The sequence below is a fragment of the Cynocephalus volans genome, chromosome 11, assembly GCF_027409185.1.
Source record: "Cynocephalus volans isolate mCynVol1 chromosome 11, mCynVol1.pri, whole genome shotgun sequence".
Taxonomy (NCBI): Eukaryota; Metazoa; Chordata; class Mammalia; order Dermoptera; family Cynocephalidae; genus Cynocephalus; species Cynocephalus volans.
Window position 1 is genome coordinate 118,150,495 of NC_084470.1, and position 18,677 is coordinate 118,169,171.

Sequence of the window (18,677 nt, forward strand, 5' to 3'; positions counted from 1 at the left end):
ACGAATGAAATACTCCCATTTGCAACAACATGGGTGGAACTTGAGAGAATTATATTAAGTGAAACAAGTCAGGCACAGAAAGAGAAATACCACATGTTCTCACTTATTGATGGGAGCTAAAAATTAATATATAAATTCACACACACACACACACAAAACCTGGGGGGGGGGAAGAAGATATAACAACCACAATTTCTTGAAGTTGATACAACAAGCAAACAGAGGGGACATTGGTGGTGGGGAGGGGTGGAGGAAGGAGGGAGGGAGGTTTTGGTGATGGGCAACAATAATCAGCCACAATATATATCGACAAAATAAAATTTAAAAAAATAATAATAAATTAATTTATTAATTAATTTAAAAAATAAAAAAATAAAAATTCTTTATTCATCAAAAATGTGAGAAATGAGAAATAAAGGAACAAACACATAGAACAAATAGAAAGCAAATACCAGGTGTTAGACATAAACGCAACTATATCAGTAACCATATTGAATTTAAATATTCTAAACACTGCAATTTAAAACAAAGATTTCCAGACTGAATAAAACAACAAAACTTGACTGTATAATGTTTATAAGAGAGAAGTGTAATCAAGAGGAAGGGGTGTGGGATTTTATCAAGTGCTTTTTCTGTTGTCTATTGAAATGATTTTTTTTTCTTAATTCTGTTGATGTGATAAAAATCCAACACTCCTTCATGACAAAAACACTCAACAATTTAGGTTTAGGAGGAACATATCTAAACACGATCAAGGCCATATATGACAAACCCACAGCTAATATCATACTGATAGGACAAAAATAAGAGGCTTTTCCTCTAATAACTGGAACAAGACCAGGATGTCCACTATTCCCACTCTTATTCAACAGAGTACTGGAAGTTCTAGCCAGCACAATAAGGCAAGAGAAAGCAATTAAGGACATTCAAATTGGAAAAGAAGAAGTCAAACTATTCCTATTTGTAGATGACATGATCCTATACATAGAAATCCCTAAAGACTCTACCAAAAAATTACTAGAACTAATAAATGAATTCACTATAGAAGCACACAAAAATCAACACACAAAAATTTATAGCCTTTCTATATGCTGGTAGTGAAATAGCCAAAGAGAAAATCAAGAAAGTAATCTCATTCACAATAGCTACCAAAGAAATGAAATACCTAGGAATAAATTTAACCAAGGAGGTAAAAGCCCTCTATAATGAAAACTATAAAACATTGATGAAAAAAAATTGAAGAGGACATAAATAAATGGAAAGATATCTCATGTTCATGGGTTGAAAGAATTAATATCATCAAAAGCAATCTACACATTCAGTGCAATCCCTATAAAAATACCAATGACATTATTCACATAAACAGAAAAAATGATCTTAAAATTTTTACAGAACTCTAAAAGACCCTGTATAGCTCAAACAATCTTTAGTGAAAAATCACAAAGTTGGAGACATCACACTTCCTGACTTCAAAATATACTATAAAGCAATAGTAACCAAAACAGCATGGTACTGGTGTAAAAACAGACTAATTGACCAAAGGAATAGAATAGAGAGCCCTGAAATAAACTCACACATTAACAGCCAATTGATTTTTGACTAGGTGCCAAAAATATATAATGGAGAAAGGACAGCCTTTTCAACAAATGGTGCTAGGAAAACTGGATATCCACATGCAGAAGACTTAAATTAGACCCCTATCTCTCACCATACACAAAAATCAATTCAAAATGGATGAAAGACCTAAATTTAAGAGCCAAAAGTATGACAGCGCTTCTTTGAGCAAGACTACAAAGTCACAGGCAATTAAAGCAAAAATACATAAATGTATTTTTCAAACAAAAATTTCAAACTAAAAACTTCTGCATACCAAGGGACACTATCAACAAAGCAAAGAGACAAATTACACAGTGGGAGAAAGTGTTTTCCACCTACACATTAGACAAGTGGCTAATATACAAATATATAAGGAACTTAACTCAACAGCAAAAACACAAATAATCCAATTAAAAAATGGGCAAAGGACTCAAACAGACATTTCTCAAAAGACATACACATGTCCAACAGGCACATGGAAAAATGCTCAACATCATCACTAATCATCAGGGAAATGCACATTAAAACTGCAATGGATATCATGTCACTCCAGTTAGAATGGCTATTATCAAAAGACACAAAATAACGAATGCTGGTGAGGATGCAGAGAAAAAGGAACTCTCCTACATTGCTGGTGGTAGTGTAAATTGGTACAGCCATTGTGGAAAATAGTATGGAGGTTCCTCAGAGAACTAAAATCTACCTTATGAGCCAGCTAATACCCATATATACCCAACAAAAATGAAATCAATATATCAAAAACACACCTGCACTCCCATGTTTATTGCAGCACTATTCACAATAGCCAAGAGATGGAACCAACTTAAATGGCCATCAATGTATTAATGGATCAAAAAACTGTGGTATATATACACAATGGAATACTACTCAGCTATAAAAATAAATATCTCATCATTTGCAGCAACATGTACGGAACTGGAAACCATCATGTTAAGTGAAGTAAGTCAGGCGCAAAAAGACAAATACTGTATAATCTCACTCGTATGTGGAATCTGAAAAACAAAAACAAAAAAGTGCTTCTCAGCAAAGTAGAAAGTAGAACAATGGTAACCAGAAGCTGGGGGAGTAAGAAAGGGGAAGAGGAAAAAGGATGGAATAATCAGTACAAAACTATGCTTTCTACCCTAAGTGAATCACTGTGCAGTATAAGCATGTATTGAACAACACACTGTACCCTATAAATATGTACAAGTAAATGTTAAAATATTTTAAATAATAATAGTAATAGTTGAAAAAAGAGAAAAGCTTTAAACATAGGACAAAGAATGGCTAAAAGTAAAAAAACTTTAAATATGTGTAATGTAAAACAAAGATCAAACAAGAAAGCTTGTGTAAATATTTAATATCATACAAAGTAGATTTTAAGGCAAAAAGTATTATAAGAGGTACAAAATGACATTTCATTGTTATAAAACAGTTAATTCAGCAGGAACATATGATAAACCAAAATTTTTGTGTATGTAATAATATAGGTTTAAAATATATAAAGTGAAAATTGCTAGAACTAAAAGGAAAGACAAATTCACAGTCGCAGTTGGGGATCGTAGTGGGTTGAATGGCAACCTCCCCCATCAGAAGATATCTGTGTGTTAACCTTTGGAACCTGTGAATGTGACCTTATTTGGAAAAAGGGTCTTTGTAGATATAATTAGCTAAAGATCTTGAGATGAGATTATCCTGGATTACTAAAGTGGGTTCTAAATTCAATGTCCAGTGTCTTTATAAAAGACAAGAGAAGAGGAAACACACAGAGGAGAGGGCAATGTGAAGATGGAGGCAAGAATGACAAGGATTGCCAGCAGCCACCAGAAGCTAGGAGAGGCATGGACATTAAAATGGAGACCTACAAAACTACAGACATTACAGAACCCACAGATATCCAGAAGATAATAGAGGATATAATGAACAACATTATGCTAACTTAGAAAATTTAAATGAAATAAGTAAATTCCTTGAAAAAAATCAACTTTCTCAAACTAATTCAATAAGATATAAAAATCTGAATAGTTTTATAGCTATTAAAGAAATTAAATCAGTAATTAAAAATCTAATAACAACAAAAAATCCCTCAGGTCCAGCATGCTTCCAAGCACATAAGGAAAACAATATTAATGTCACACAAATTATTACAGAGAATAGAAAATAATAAATAATTTCCAACACATTTTATGAGGCCAGCATAATCTTGATGCACAAACCTGACAAGAACATTAAAAGAAAAGCAAACTATAATCCAATATATCTTGAGAACACAAATGCAAGTTTTCTTGACAATATATTAGGAAATTGAATCCAGCAATATTTAAAAAGGGTGGTACAATGATCAAAGTGGGCCTTACACTGACTGATTTCAAAATATTAAAACCAACCTTACAATGCTGGAATAAAAAATATTATCAATCACACATACATAAACACGTACGCACACACACACTACACAAAGCATAACCATATGTAAAACATCATGACTGGGATGGGTTTATTCTATGAATTCAGTGTTGGTTTGCCTTTTTTAAAAAAGATCAGACAGAAGGCTGGAGCACATGCAGGGTCCTAGGCAGGAACTGACAGCAATGCCCTCCCACCTGGCAGAAAGCAGGAGCATTCTGAAAACAACACTTCTACACAGGTGGCCCACCACAACCACAACCACTGCCACAGCCACAGCAGCCACAAAAACAGCTCACTGTCAGAGTAGCAGCCACAGTCACCATGCAGGCAGCCTACCAGTCACTTATTGACATAAGGAGGGTCATCAGCAGAGACCACAAAAAGAAGAGGAAGTCTCTCTCCTCAAAGCCCACTCCAAAGTAATAGAAGAAGCAACTGCTCTACCAGATGACCAGACTTCAACATAGAGATACAAGAAATACAAAAATCCAAGAATGTATGACACCACCAAACAAATACAGTAATTCTTAAATACCAGATCCTGTAGAGCAGGAAAACTGTGAAATGACTGAAAAGGAATTTCCTTAACAATCTTAAGGAAACTCACCGAGATTTGAGAAGACTCAGTTAGACAACATAATGAAATGAGAAAAAATATCCATCATATGAACAGGAAATTTACAAAGAGATTAATACCTTAAAAAAGAATGTAGCAGAACTCATGGAACTGAAAGATTCACTCAACAAAATAAAAAACACAACTGAGAGCTTTAGCAGCAAGCTAGAACAAGCAGAAAAACAAATTTCTGATTCTGATTTTGAAATAACCCAGGGAGGCAAAAAAAAAAGGAAAAAAGAGTTTTTTAAAATAAGGAAAATCTAAGAGAGCTAGCAGACAACCTTAAGCACACAAACATTAGAATCATGGGTGTTCCAGAAGAGGAGGAGAAAGGAAAAGGCATTGAAAAATTATTCAATGAAATAATAATAGAAAATTTCACAGGTATAGGGAGAAACACAGTCCTTAAGATCCAGGAGGCTCAAAGATCACCAGATTCGATCCAAAAAGATCTTGAGACATATTACAGCCAAACTGGCAAAGCTCAAAGACAAAGAGAGAACCCTAAAATCATCAAGAGAAATGCATCAAGTCCCTGTCAGACTAATAGCAGACTTCTCAACAAACTCTACAGGCCAGAAGAAAACAGGATGACATATTCAAAATACTAAAATAAAAAAACTGCCAGCCAAGAATACTATATCTAGCAAGGCTATCCTTCAGAAATGAAGGAGTAATAGTGTATTTTCCAGACAAACAAAAACTACAGGAGTTCACCACTACACATCCAGCCCTGCAAGAAATCCTCAAGGGAGTCCTGCATCTGGAATTCAAAAAATGATAACCACTACCATGAATACACAAGAAAGAACAAAACCCACTGACAGAACAAAAATGCAAATGAGAAAGAAACTAAATCTTTCCACCTCAAAAACCCAATAAACATCAAAGAAACAATAAAAGGGGAAGAAATGAACAAAATATATTTAAAATATCCAAATGAAAATCAGTAAAATGCCATGAGTAAGACAATACCTTTCAATAACAACTCTAAATGTAAATGGATTAAACTCCCCACTCAAAACACACAGACTGACTAACTAATTTACAGTGATAAAATCAGTGATTGCTTGGGAATGGAGGAGAAGAATTAAAAAAGGTCATGAGGAAACTTTCAGAAGTGATGCATATGGTAACTATCTTGATTATAGTGATGATTTCACTAAGGTATAAATGTCAAAACCTGTCAAGTTTTGCTCTTTAAATATGTGATGCTTATTGTTTATTTATTACACCTCAATAAAACTATTTTAAAAACAACAACAACAAAAATGATCTGAAGTTGCTCTTTTTATATTAGACAAAATAGACTTTAAACAAAAACCATAAAAAGAGACAAAGAAGAGAACTGTATAATGATAATGGTATCTATCCAGCAAGAAGACATAACAATCATAAATATATAAAGATCAATCACTGTAATATGCTACATCCACAGACTGAAGGAGAAACATATATAATTTTCTCAATATATGCAGAGTGATATATTAGAACACACATACATGATAAATCTTTTAGCAAATTAGAAATAAAGAGGAATTTCCTTAATCTGATAAATGAAATCTTACAAAAATCCTACAGTAACCATCATGCTTTATGATGACTATTAAAAGCCTAATATTATCTCTTCTATTTAACATTGTACTTGAGGGCCGAGCCCGTGGCGCACTTGGTAGAGTGCTGCGCTGGCAGCGCGGTGACGCTCCCGCCGCGGGTTCGGATCCTATATAGGACTGACCGGTGCACTCACTGGCTGAGTGCCGGTCACGAAAAAACGACAAAAAAAAAAAAAAAAAAAAAAAACATTGTACTTGAGATTCTAGCCAATGCAATAAAGCAAGAGAAGTTAAGAAAAGACACAAGAAAGGAAAATATTTTAAAAGTTCATCAGATTCAAAGATGACATAATGGTGCAATAAATTCCAAAAATATGCAGATAAACTATTGAATTTATAAGTGAATTTAGCAAGGTTGGTGGATCCAAGATCAAAGAAGTGCATGTCTAAAAACTAGAAAATTAGATAATAAAAATTTTTAAATGTTATTTAGAAATAAATCTAATGAAAGATGTATAAGACTTCTATATTGTAAGTTAGCAAATATTACTGAGAGAAAATTTACAATATCTTAAAAATAGAGGGATATATCATGTTCATGCAAGTAAAACTCAAAAATATAAATTTGTTAATTGTCCATAAATTGATCTAATGAGTCAGTAGAAACTCAATACAAATTCAATTAAGATGCTTATTGTGGAAATTGATTCTAAATTTTATACAGAAAGGGCCAAAAATTACCAAGTAAATCTTGAAGAAGCACATAGTTAGAAGATATATGCCAACAGATATCAAGCCTTAATATGCAATAGTAATTAAAACTGTGTGGTAAATAAACCAGTGGACCAGTAAATAAACGTGTCTGGAATGAGACCCACATATAAGGTCATCTGCCTTACGGCCAAGACACTATTGCATTGCACTATGCAAGGAATGGTCTTTTTAATAAATGGTATTAGGTCAATTGAGTGTTCATTAAGAAAAACAAACAAAACCGCCAAACTTTGACCATACTCCACACCATGCATAAAAATAAATTTGAGATAAATCACAGGCTTAAAGATAAAAATAAAACAATAGTTTCTAGAATATAGCACGGGAAAATATCTTCATAACAGGCAAAGATTTCTTAAATGGAACAGAAGCAGCAGTGACTAGGAAGAAAAAGACTCATAAACTGCACATTATTAAGATGTAGAACTTCCATCATTAAAAGACATGATGAAGAAAACACAAAGACAAATCATGGGCTGAAAAAACTATTTGTGTTACACTTATTAGAAAATATGAAAATATGTTAGGAACTTCTACAAAACAATAAAAACATGGACAACCTAGTAAATAATGGGAAAAGTTTTAAACAGGCACTTCACAAGCATACAAGAAGGTACTCAGCATCATAAATTATTAGGAAAACGTAAATTAAAATCACAGTGAGCCATCGGAATAGCTAAAATTTAAATAACTGATAAATACCAAGTTGGCAAGGATATGGAGTAGCTGGACTTCTTACATACATCTGGTGGAAGTCTAAATTTGTGTACCACTTTACAAAATCTAGGAATTCACTATCTACTAAAACTGAATATGTTCATACCCAAAAATTCCACTTATAAAAATATAATCAATAAAATGGTATACATACATTCATGAAACACCTAAGATATGTAAATATCTATACGTATATAGATATATACAAATATACAATATTTACAGGTATATATAGACATACACAAATACACAATATATAGATATATATAAAATACGTATGATATCTGTATCTATACATCTATGTATCTATTTCATGCATGTATGCATGTATGTATTTCAACAGCTAAATTCACAAATTGTGTTAAATTCTTACAATGAAATACAATACAATAATTAAAAAGATCCAACTAATCCTACATCCAACATGAATAAATCTTCCAAATATAATACTGACCAGAAGCTAGACACAAAAGGATACATACTTTTCATTTTTTTTTTTTTTGATTCTTTTAATATAAAATTCAAGAAAAGGCAAAACAAATATTTGGTGACAGAAATCAGAATAATGGTTACTTTAGGGAGATAATAACTAGGAAAGTGTCTGAAGGAGGTGTCTAGGGTGTAGAAATGTTCTATATCTTAATCTGAATGCTGTTTACAATAGGTGTTTTCACTTTGTAAAAAATTTATTGAACTGCATGATCAAGATTTGTGCACTTTACTATATATATGTTATACTTCAGTAAAATGTCTACATGGTACAAAAAATGGTTGAGACAAAAGACATTCCAATAAAGTAAACTCAGGCCATATGGCTTTACTGGTAAATTTTTTCAAACATTTAAATAAGAAATTATACCAATCTTACACAAACCATTACAGGAAAGCAGATATGTGGAACACTACCAGCTGGCTTTATGAGACTGTCAGAAATTTGATATCAAAACCTCATAAGAACATTATGAAAAAGAAAATTGTAGTCTAATCTCCCCAAAATATATTAGGAATGGGGTGATGAAAGCGTTCTAGGATTAGTTAGTGATGCTAGTTGCGCAGTGTCTTAGTCTGTTTGAGGTGCTATAACAAAATACCATAAACTGGGTAGCTTATAAACAACAGAAATTTATTGTTTACTTTTCACAGTTTTTGAGGTTGGGAAGTTCAAGATCAAGCCTCCAGCAGATTCAGCGTCACCTCACATGGCAGAAGGGGCAAAATAGCTCATGCAGGCCTCTTTTATAAGAAAACCAGTCCCATCCAGGAGGGCAGAACCCTCATGACCTAATCATCCCCCAAAGGCCTCATTTCCTAATACCATCACTTTGGAGGTGAGAATTTCAACATGTGAATTTTTGGGGGGAAGCGGGGACACAAACATTCAGATCATATACACTACTTTGTGAATATACTAAAAACCACTAAATTGTATACTCTAAAAAGTTGACTTTTATGATACATAAGTTATATCTCACTAAGAACATCTAAAATATATTAGAAAAGCATATTTAACAAGATTTTAAAATGATTAAATTTTATAATCAAGTTGATTTATTCCAAGAATGTAAAATTGAAATTCCAAATCAGTTTACCTTTCAAAAATTAATCAAAACAATTTATTACATTAACCAAATAAAAGAGAAACAGATATGATCACTTCAGTATAAGAGTGTGTAGCCTAAGTGCTTAATAAACTTCAACACGATTCAATGACAAAAATTTTTAGTAATAAAGAATATAAGAATCTGAAAATGGATATCTACAAAAAGCCTACAGTAAACATCAGATCAGTGGTGAAATGTTTTAATCTTTCATTTTGAGATGGAGAACAAGACAAGAATGGCTTCTATCGCAACCAATATTCAATGTTATACTCATGATTCTAGCCATTGTGTTAAAGAAAAAGGAAGGAAGGAAGGAAGGAAGGAAAAGTGGGAGGGAGGGTGGGAGGGAAGAAGAGAGATTACACATTGTAATTATCTGGTGGTTTTGTACAGTGTCAACCAGACTAAATTGGAACTAAATTTTCCAAATTTACTTTCCCTGTGTGGTTCTGGATTAGGGTTAGATCATGAGAAATTGTCATGCTATTTGAGAGGCAGAAGTTAAACAACAGCCATTCCATGCTGAAGGTCATCCTTGATTAGAATTGACAAGGGACCGTGGAGAGGCAGAGGGATCCAGATATAGACCTTTTACCCAGAGCCTTGTGAAATACAGTGAAGCGAGGAGTTTCGGCATCCTTGAAGAATGCTGCGGTGGCTAATTCAGTGTAGGCCAGTGTATTAGTCCGTTTCTGTTGCTTATAACAAAATACCTGAAACTGGGTGATTTATAAAGAAAAGCATTTATTGCTTACAGTTTCTGAGGCTGGGAAGTCCAAAGTCCATCTGATGATGGTGACAGTGACTCAGGGGTCTCACATTGCAAGATGGTGGAAGCAGAGAGAGCAGAGAGAGAGAAAGACAGACTTTCCTCTTCTTTTAAAGCCCTCAGAGCCACACCCCTGACCACCATCATTAATCCAGTCACTACTGCACGGTCCTACAATCTAATCACCTCTTCAAGGCTCCACGTTTCAATTACCATCATAGGATTTCCCACCCTCTTAACAGTCACAGTGGGGGCCAAGATTCTAATACATAAAACTTGGGGGGACTCAATTCAAGCTTCAGTGAGTTTTGAGGAGAGCATAACTCAATCCACTGCAGCGAGGAATGCAGTGAAAACTGTTGCCTTTGAACTGAGTTTTCTGATTTCAGTGGGGATGAAAGGACCTCAGGGTGGCAGAGTCTAAGTGGCAGCACACAATTGCCAGAAACAACCTGGGTTGTCATGTGGATAGCAGAGTTGAAACAGAGATCAGAATGATTTGACTGCAGAGATCTTTGCCATTGGCTAATTGCTCATGGAGTCTCTAGAACTGAAGTAGATGGATAGCTGACTAAAGTGTTATCGATTTGTATAAACAGAAGAGATCTAGGTCTGGCAAACAAAAGTCTGACTTGAATCACTACAAAAGAGAGTTATGAATGGGAAACTGGATCCTGTTGCGGAAGTACCCTACTACACAGCCAAAAATGTATACTGTAAGCCATCACCTAACTTTCCTCAAGGGGACTTAAAGCCATTTACTAGGGTTTGGATATAGAAAAGTTTACAGAATTAGAGATGGAGATAAAAATATAGATACAGATGTAGGTGTATTATCTTGCAATAAAATGAGACCTTGCCATACATGTTCTGCCATTTGATTCTTTTTTCACATGAAATATACATCTTTATATGTCATCAAGTATTTATGCTATTTTTTCAGGCTTAATAACATTCCAGTGTTTGGGGGATCTTAACCCTTGGCTTGGTGTTGTCAGCACCACGCTCAGCCAGTGAGCCAACCGGCCATGCCTATATAGGATCCGAACCCGTGGCCTTGGTGTTATCAGCACCACACTCTCCCGAGTGAGCCACAGGCCGGCCCCTCTTATGAAATTCTTTTTTTTTTTTTTTTGTCTTCTTCGTGACCGGCACTCAGCCAGTGAGTGCACTGGCCATTCCTATATAGGATCCGAACCCTCGGCGGGAGCGTCGCTGCACTCCCAGTGCCGCACTCTCCCGAGTGCGCCACGGCTCGGCCCTCTTATGAAATTCTTTACAGTCATTTTTAATATAGCTCTTTCCTTTCAGTAGCTTATTTCCAAACCACGGTTTTAAACATGCAGCACATTCAGGTTACTTTAACATTGTTACTATTATAAATAATTCTGCAATGAAAAAGTTTTTTCAACACTGTTGAAAAAAACAGTGTTTATTTCCTAAGTATAAATTCTAAGAAGTGGGTCAAAATATATGCCCTCTTTTGAGGCTTACAGTGCATGTTGCCTTCAAGAGGGCTTGTTGAATGCTCAGGTACACGAGCGTACTGATTCCTCCACAGCTTCACTAGCCTAGAAGGGTACCAATTTTTAAAATCTTTATTAATTTGCCAAGCAGAATAATTATTACACTGGAATGGTAGAACCAATGTAATTCCAAGTTAATTGAAGTGAAAATAAAGTTTGAAGGCTTTTATGCATTTAAGACCCTAGATTTAGAAAAGGCACATCCCAGGATAAGGAAGAACTTCAGAAAATTGTTGCCAGAACCACCATAGGAATTTTTAAGGACATTACAGCTGTCTTCAGCTATCTGAAGGACAGGCTGAACAAAAGAATTTGATGAAGATTATTATGATTTCAGAGGAAAATTAGAATCTGTTGGTAAAAGTAATAGGAAGGAATGTTTCAACTCACCCTCACAAATAGGTGCTTCCTTATCCCAAGTGACAGTATTGCCTGAGATGATGCATACAGCAAAGGAGGGACCAATGAGTCGGTATCTAGAGGCAAAGAATAAGGAATGTTATATTCTAAATACACAGGTGACCCGCCTGCTTCAACTACTACTTCCCAAGATTCCCAGAGATTACAATCTTGGAGAATGCAGAAGGATGTTGTCCACTCGTTAAATACTATCTATCAGTTTCCAAATTTCACATCCTTCTTTGTGCTTTTTGATTTTTTTCTTTATGCCTTCTCAACTGGGTGGGATTTCTCTTCTTTATTAACTTATAGCACATTTTTATATGAATCTAAGGAAAATTATAGTTATTTCATACAAGCCTCATTTTTTTTAAAGATATTACAAGTTTCTCGAGTGCACTCAAGAAGTATCATGTGCGCGCGCACACACACACACACACACACACACACACACACACACACACACACAAAAAAAAAAAAAAAAACCCTGGGGGGGGAGAAGATATAACAACCACAATTACTTGAAGTTGATACGACAAGCAAACAGAAAGGACATTGTTGGGGGGGAGGGGGGGAGGGAGAACGGAGGGAGGTTTTGGTGATGGGGAGCAATAATCAGCCACAATGTATATCGACAAAATAAAATTAAAAAAAAAAAGTATCATGTGTAAGCATGTGTATCCATATGTTTGTGAGTGTATATTCCCTTGATACATATTTCTTATGCCTGACAAGTATTAATGTGTGAATGCATGGATGGGTGAATACTTCTACCAATAAATTTTATCAAACTAGAACCAAAAGACCGTGTCATAAAGAAAATCACATCACATTTCAAATAATGGGTATCACAGAGAACACATTCTCTGACCACAAGACAATTAGCTTTAAAAAATAGTAACAAAAAATAATTGGAAAAAACTTCATTTGTCTAAAAATTTTTAAAAATCAAACAATATACGGGTTAAAAGAAATCAAGAAATTTTAAAAAATTTAGAACAAAGTAGCAATGAAACATGGTGGATGAAAATTTTTGGATGAATTTGAGAGAAATTTAGAGGAAAATTTATAGCCTTACATATTTATACTAAACAATATGAAAAGCCAAAAATTGAGGAAATAAATTAGAAAAAGTACATGAGACTAGAACCTCAAAAAAGCAGATGAATGAAAATAATCAGCAGAAATGAATACAACAGAAAACAAACATATGATAGAGGAGATTAAAAAAGCTGAAGAGGTTCCACAATTGACAAATTTCTGACATGATGAATACTGAACAAAAGACAAGGCTCAAAGATATGATACCAAAGATGAAAAAAGGATCTTAACAATAGATGTTACAGAAAAACACCTACATAATAATAAATTTGAAAATTTAGATGGAAGAATTTTTAGAAAGATAATGTTTATCTGAATTTGTTTAAGAAGGAAAAAGCCTTAATCATTTTAAAAACATCAAATATATAAGCTATTAAAATTTTTTTTCAGAAAGAAAAATAGTAATCAAGATGGTTTTATGTATGTAGTCGACAAAACTTGCAAGGAACAAATGATTTCAGTCTTACACAAACACTTCCAGAATATAAAAGAAAAGGAACACAGCCTGATCGATAAGGATTAATTTATTCCAAAGCCGGAGAAGAACAGTATAAAAAGGGAAAATTATTAGTCTCATTGCACTCATAGATATAAAAGAAAAATATCTAAAACAAAATATTATAAAACAAATTTAGCAGTATATAAAAAAATATTTATTATACTTCTAAACGGAGTTGTTTTTTTTCACAAATTTAATATTTGCTTTATTAATGTAATTCACCACATTAACTGAGTAAAGGAGAAAAATTATATTATCATCTCTAAAGATGTAGAAAATACTGTTAGTAACATTTAAAATACACTCATGATAAAAACTTTAGCAAATTATGAATAGAACCCAATAAAAAGATACATAGAAAAATTCTACAGAAAATATATTTCATGTTGAATCATTGAAAGTTTTTCCCTTGGGATTGGGAATAAGACAAATTGCCCACTGTCACAATAACATTATAGCGGAGATCCGAGCCAGGATAGCAAGGTGAGAAAAAGAAATAAAAGAAATAAGGTTTGGAAAGAAATAAACAAAATCACCCTTATTTGAATTTATGACTATACTCATGGAAAATACAGAAGAATCTATAGCAAAAATATCACAATTCATAAAGGAATTTTGTCACATTTCTGTATATTAAATCAATATTTAAAAGTCACTTGCATTTCTATATAACAGAAACAGAAAATAAAATTTAAAAAACAATACCAGTACAATAGCATAAAAATATTGAGTACCTAAAAATGAATATATTAAAAGATATTCCAGACTTCTATGAAGAAAATTATCTACTTCTATTGAGAGTCATGCAAGAAGACCAAAATCAATAGATCGTTCATGGTTTGAAAGACTAAGTACATGCTATAAATCCTCTGAAAATTGATACTAGGGTTTAATATATTCCCATTCAAAATTTGTATGGAAGTACAATAGGCGTCGGGAAGTCGACATTGTGAGTCATGAATCAACACAGAAGATTGTGAATAGTATAAAAAGTAGAATACAATAGAATGAAAAATATGAATTTGTTTCATGTACTAAGAGTAAGCATTGTTTTGTGACACATTTAAAAAGTTTTTATTGAAATATAGTTCAAACACCATAAAATCCTTCTTGTAAATTGTATAATTTAGTGGGTTTGTATATTTACAAAGTTGTGCAATCATCACTGTTATCTAATTCCAGGACCTTTTTATGTCCCCCCAAGAAAATCATTACCCTTTAGCAGTCGCTTATTCCCCTGCCCCCCAGCCCCTTACAACCATCTACTTTCTCTCTTTATAAATTTGCTTATTTTGAACATTTCATATAAATGGAATTACACAATGTGTGAACTTTAGTGCCTGGCTTCTTTCACTTAGCTTGATATTTTCAAGATTCATTCATGTTGCAGGAAGCATCAGTACTTCATTCCTTTTTACGGTGGAATAATATTCCATTGTATGGATGTACCTTTCATTTTTTAAGCTATTATGATTCTTTATTAAAGAAATATATAAGTGAATAACCCCAGTATTCAAAGCTACTGCTTTGCATTTAGTAGAGGCAATATACAAATTTTTAAAAAAATTTTCATATTATAATTGTATTCCTCTTAGGTATATGTCTTTTAAAAAATTATTTATTTTTAAATTTTTTGAATTGACAAATAAAAATTGTATATACAGTATTTACAGTGCAAAATGTGATGTTTTGGAATATGTATACATTGAGAAATGATTAAATCAAGTTAGTTAATAGATCAACTTCCTCACATACTTTTTTTTTGCGATAAGAACATTTAAAATCTATTCTCTTTGCAATATTCAAGTACAGTATATATAATATATTAACTATAGTTACCATGCTGTATAATAGATCACCATAATTTACTCAACCTGACTGAAACTTTGTACCCTTTGAACAATATCTCACCTTCTCCCGCCTCCCCACCCCCACCCCAGCCCCTGGCAACCCCTGTTCTACCCTACTTCTAGGAGTACAAGTTTCTTAGATTCCACGCATAAGTAAGATCATGCAGTGCTTGTCTTTCTGTGCCTGGCTTATATCCTCCAGGTTCATCCACATTGTCACAAATGACAGGATTTCCTTCTTTTTAAAGGCTGAATACTATTCCATTGTGCATGAAAATGCAATTGATTTTTAAACATTGATTTAATATTTAATATATAAACACAATGGAATACTTTATATAGATATAGATGTAGATATCACATTTTTAAATGTTTCACCCATCAGTGGACACTTAGGTTGATTCCATATCTTGGCTATTGTGAGTAATGCTGCAATGAACATAGGAGTGCAAATATCTTTGACATAGCGATTACATTTCCTTTGGATATATACCCTGAAATGTATTGCTGTATCAGATGATAGTTCTATTTTTAATTTTGTAAGGAAGTCCCATACTGTTTTCCATATTTTCTGTAAGAATTTACATTCTTACCAATAATGCAAGAGAGTTCCCTTTTCTCCGCATCCTTGCCAGCATTTGTGGGGTTTTTAGGTCTTTTTCATAATAACCATTCTAACAGGTGTGAGGTGATGTCTCACTGTGGTTTTAATTTGCATTTCCCTGATGATTAATGATGTTAAGCATTTTTATATGTCTGTTGGTAATTTGTATGTCTTCTTTTGAGATTTTTTAAATTCAAACCTCCCCATTTTTAAATTGGGTTATTTATTTCCTTGCTATTGAGCTGTTTAAGTTTCTTATATATTTTGGATATTAACCCCTTATCATATGTGTGGTTTGCAAATATTTTCTCCCATTCCCTAGGTGGTCTCTTCACTCTGTTGATTGTTTCCTTTGCTATGCAAAAGCTTTTTAGTTTGATGAAGTGCCATTAGTCTGTTTTTGCTTTTGTTGTCTGTGCTTTTGGGGTCATATCCAAAATATCATTATCCGGACCAATGTCAGGAAACTTTTCTCCTAGGTTTTCTTCTAGTAGTTTTACATTTTCAGGCCTTATGTTCAAGTTTTTTAAGCTATTTGAGTTGATTTTTGTGTATGGTATGAGGTAAGGGTCCAATTTCATTCTTCTACATGTGGGTATTCAGTTTTGTCAACACCTTTTATTGAAGAGACTATTCTTTCCCCATTGAGTGTTCTTGGCACCTTAGTTGAAGATCAATTGACTACAAATGTGTGAATTTATTTCTGGGCTCTCTATTCTGTTCCATTGGTTTATATGTCTGTTTTTATGTCAATACCATGTGGTTTTAATTATTGCAGTTTTTTAGTATATTTTGAAATCAGGTAGCATGATGGCTCCAGCTTTGTTCTTTTTCTCAAGATTTCTTTGACTACTTGGGGGTCTTGTCATTCCATATGAATTTTAGGATTATTTTTTCTATTTCTGTAAAAAATGTCATTGAGATTTTGATGTGGATTCAGTTGAATCTATAGATTGCTTTGGGTAGTATGAATATTTTAATAATATTAATTCTTCTAATCCAGGCCCACAGTATATATTTTCATATATTTGTGTCTTCTTCAATTTCTTTCATTGATGTTTTATAGTTTCTAAGGTATAGATCTTTTACCTCTTTGATTAAATTTATTTTTTTGGTGTGTGTATGCTATTGTAAATGGGATTGTTTTCTTGATTTAATTCATTGTTAGTGTATAGAAATGGTACTAATTTGTATATGTTGATTTTGAATTCTGCTATATTACAGAATATATTTATTAGTTCTAACAGTTTTGGGGGGGAAGTCTTTAGGATTTTACGTATATAAAATCACATCATCTACAGAAAGACAATTTTAATTCTTCCTTTCCAATTTGAATGGCTTTTAGTTTTCTTGCCTAATTGCTTTGGCTAGAACTTCCAGTACTATATTGAATAGAAGTGATAAAAGTGGGCATCATTGCTGTGTTCGTAATCTGAGAGGAAAAACTTTCATCTTTTCCTCATTAAGTACAATGTTAGCCACGGTCTTGTCACATATGGCCCTGGTAGAGTTTGGAGCTATTGTTCCCCAAAAACTCATGTGGAAATCTGATCCCCAAAATGACAGTGTTGGGAGCTGTTTGAATCATGGGGGCAGATCCCTCATGAATGGATCAATGCTCTCCCTGGAGGTTGGGGGTAGTGAGTGAGTTCTCACTCTATTAGTTCCTGTGAGAGCTGGCTGTTTAAAAGACCCTGGCATCTCCCCTCTGTCTCTCTTGCTTCCCCTTGATGTAAAGCCATGTGATCTGCTTGTACCTGCCTACTGCCTGCTGCTTTCCGCCACAAGTAGAAGCATTCTGGGGCCTGCACCAGATGCAGCTGTCCAAGAATCATAAGCCAAATAAACCTCTGCTCTTTATAAATTACCCAGTCTCAGGTGTTCTGTTATAGTAATACAAAAATGGACTAAAATAGAAAATTGGTACCGAGGAGTGGAGTGTTGCTATATAGATACCTGAAGATGTGGAAGAGGCTTTGGAACTGAGTAATGGGCAAAGGTTGGAGTAGTTTGGAGGACTCAGAAGACAAAATGATGAGGGAAAGTTTGGAACATTTTAGGAATTGGTTAAATGGTTGTGACCAGAATGCTGATAGAAATGTGGAAAGTAAAGGACATGCTGATGATGAGATCTCGGACAGAAATGAAGAACTTATTGGGAATTGGACAAAATATCACCTTTGCTACCCCATAGCAAGGAACTTGGTTGCATTATGTCCATGCCCTAGGACTTTGTAGAAGATGGGACTTAAGGGTTGTGAACCAGAATGTTTGGCAGAAGAAATTTCCAAGTAGCAAAGCATTAAGGAAGCTGCATGGCTACTTGCAACATCCTAGGCTGAGTTATGGCAGAAAAGGCTTGATGTAAAGCCAGAATTTAAAAGGAAAGAAGAGCATAAAGATTTGGAAAATTTTAAGCCTAGGCATGTGATAGAGAATGAGAGAACACTTTTAGGACAAAAATGCAAGGGTGCAACAGATGCACTCCTGGCTAAAGACACTAGCTTGGCGATAAGGCAGCCAGATGCTAATAGCCAAGACAATGGGAGAAAGGCCCTGAAAGCTTTTCAGAAGTCTGTAAGGGCACCCCTCCCATTACAAGCCCAGAGGCCTGGGGGACTGAGTTGTTCTGGAGGATAGATCTGGGATGCTGC

General features: G+C 34.0%; 1 protein-coding gene across 1 annotated transcript in view; it reads right to left on the bottom strand.

Annotated features, from left to right (window-relative positions):
- Positions 1 to 18,677, bottom strand: part of LOC134390234 (complement receptor type 1-like) — a 59,775-nt gene that overhangs the window by 16,831 nt on the left and 24,267 nt on the right. The window contains exon 4 of the mRNA XM_063113455.1: positions 11,961 to 12,046. Coding sequence (XP_062969525.1) covers positions 11,961 to 12,046 — 86 coding nt within the window. The remainder of the gene's footprint in view (positions 1 to 11,960; positions 12,047 to 18,677) is intronic.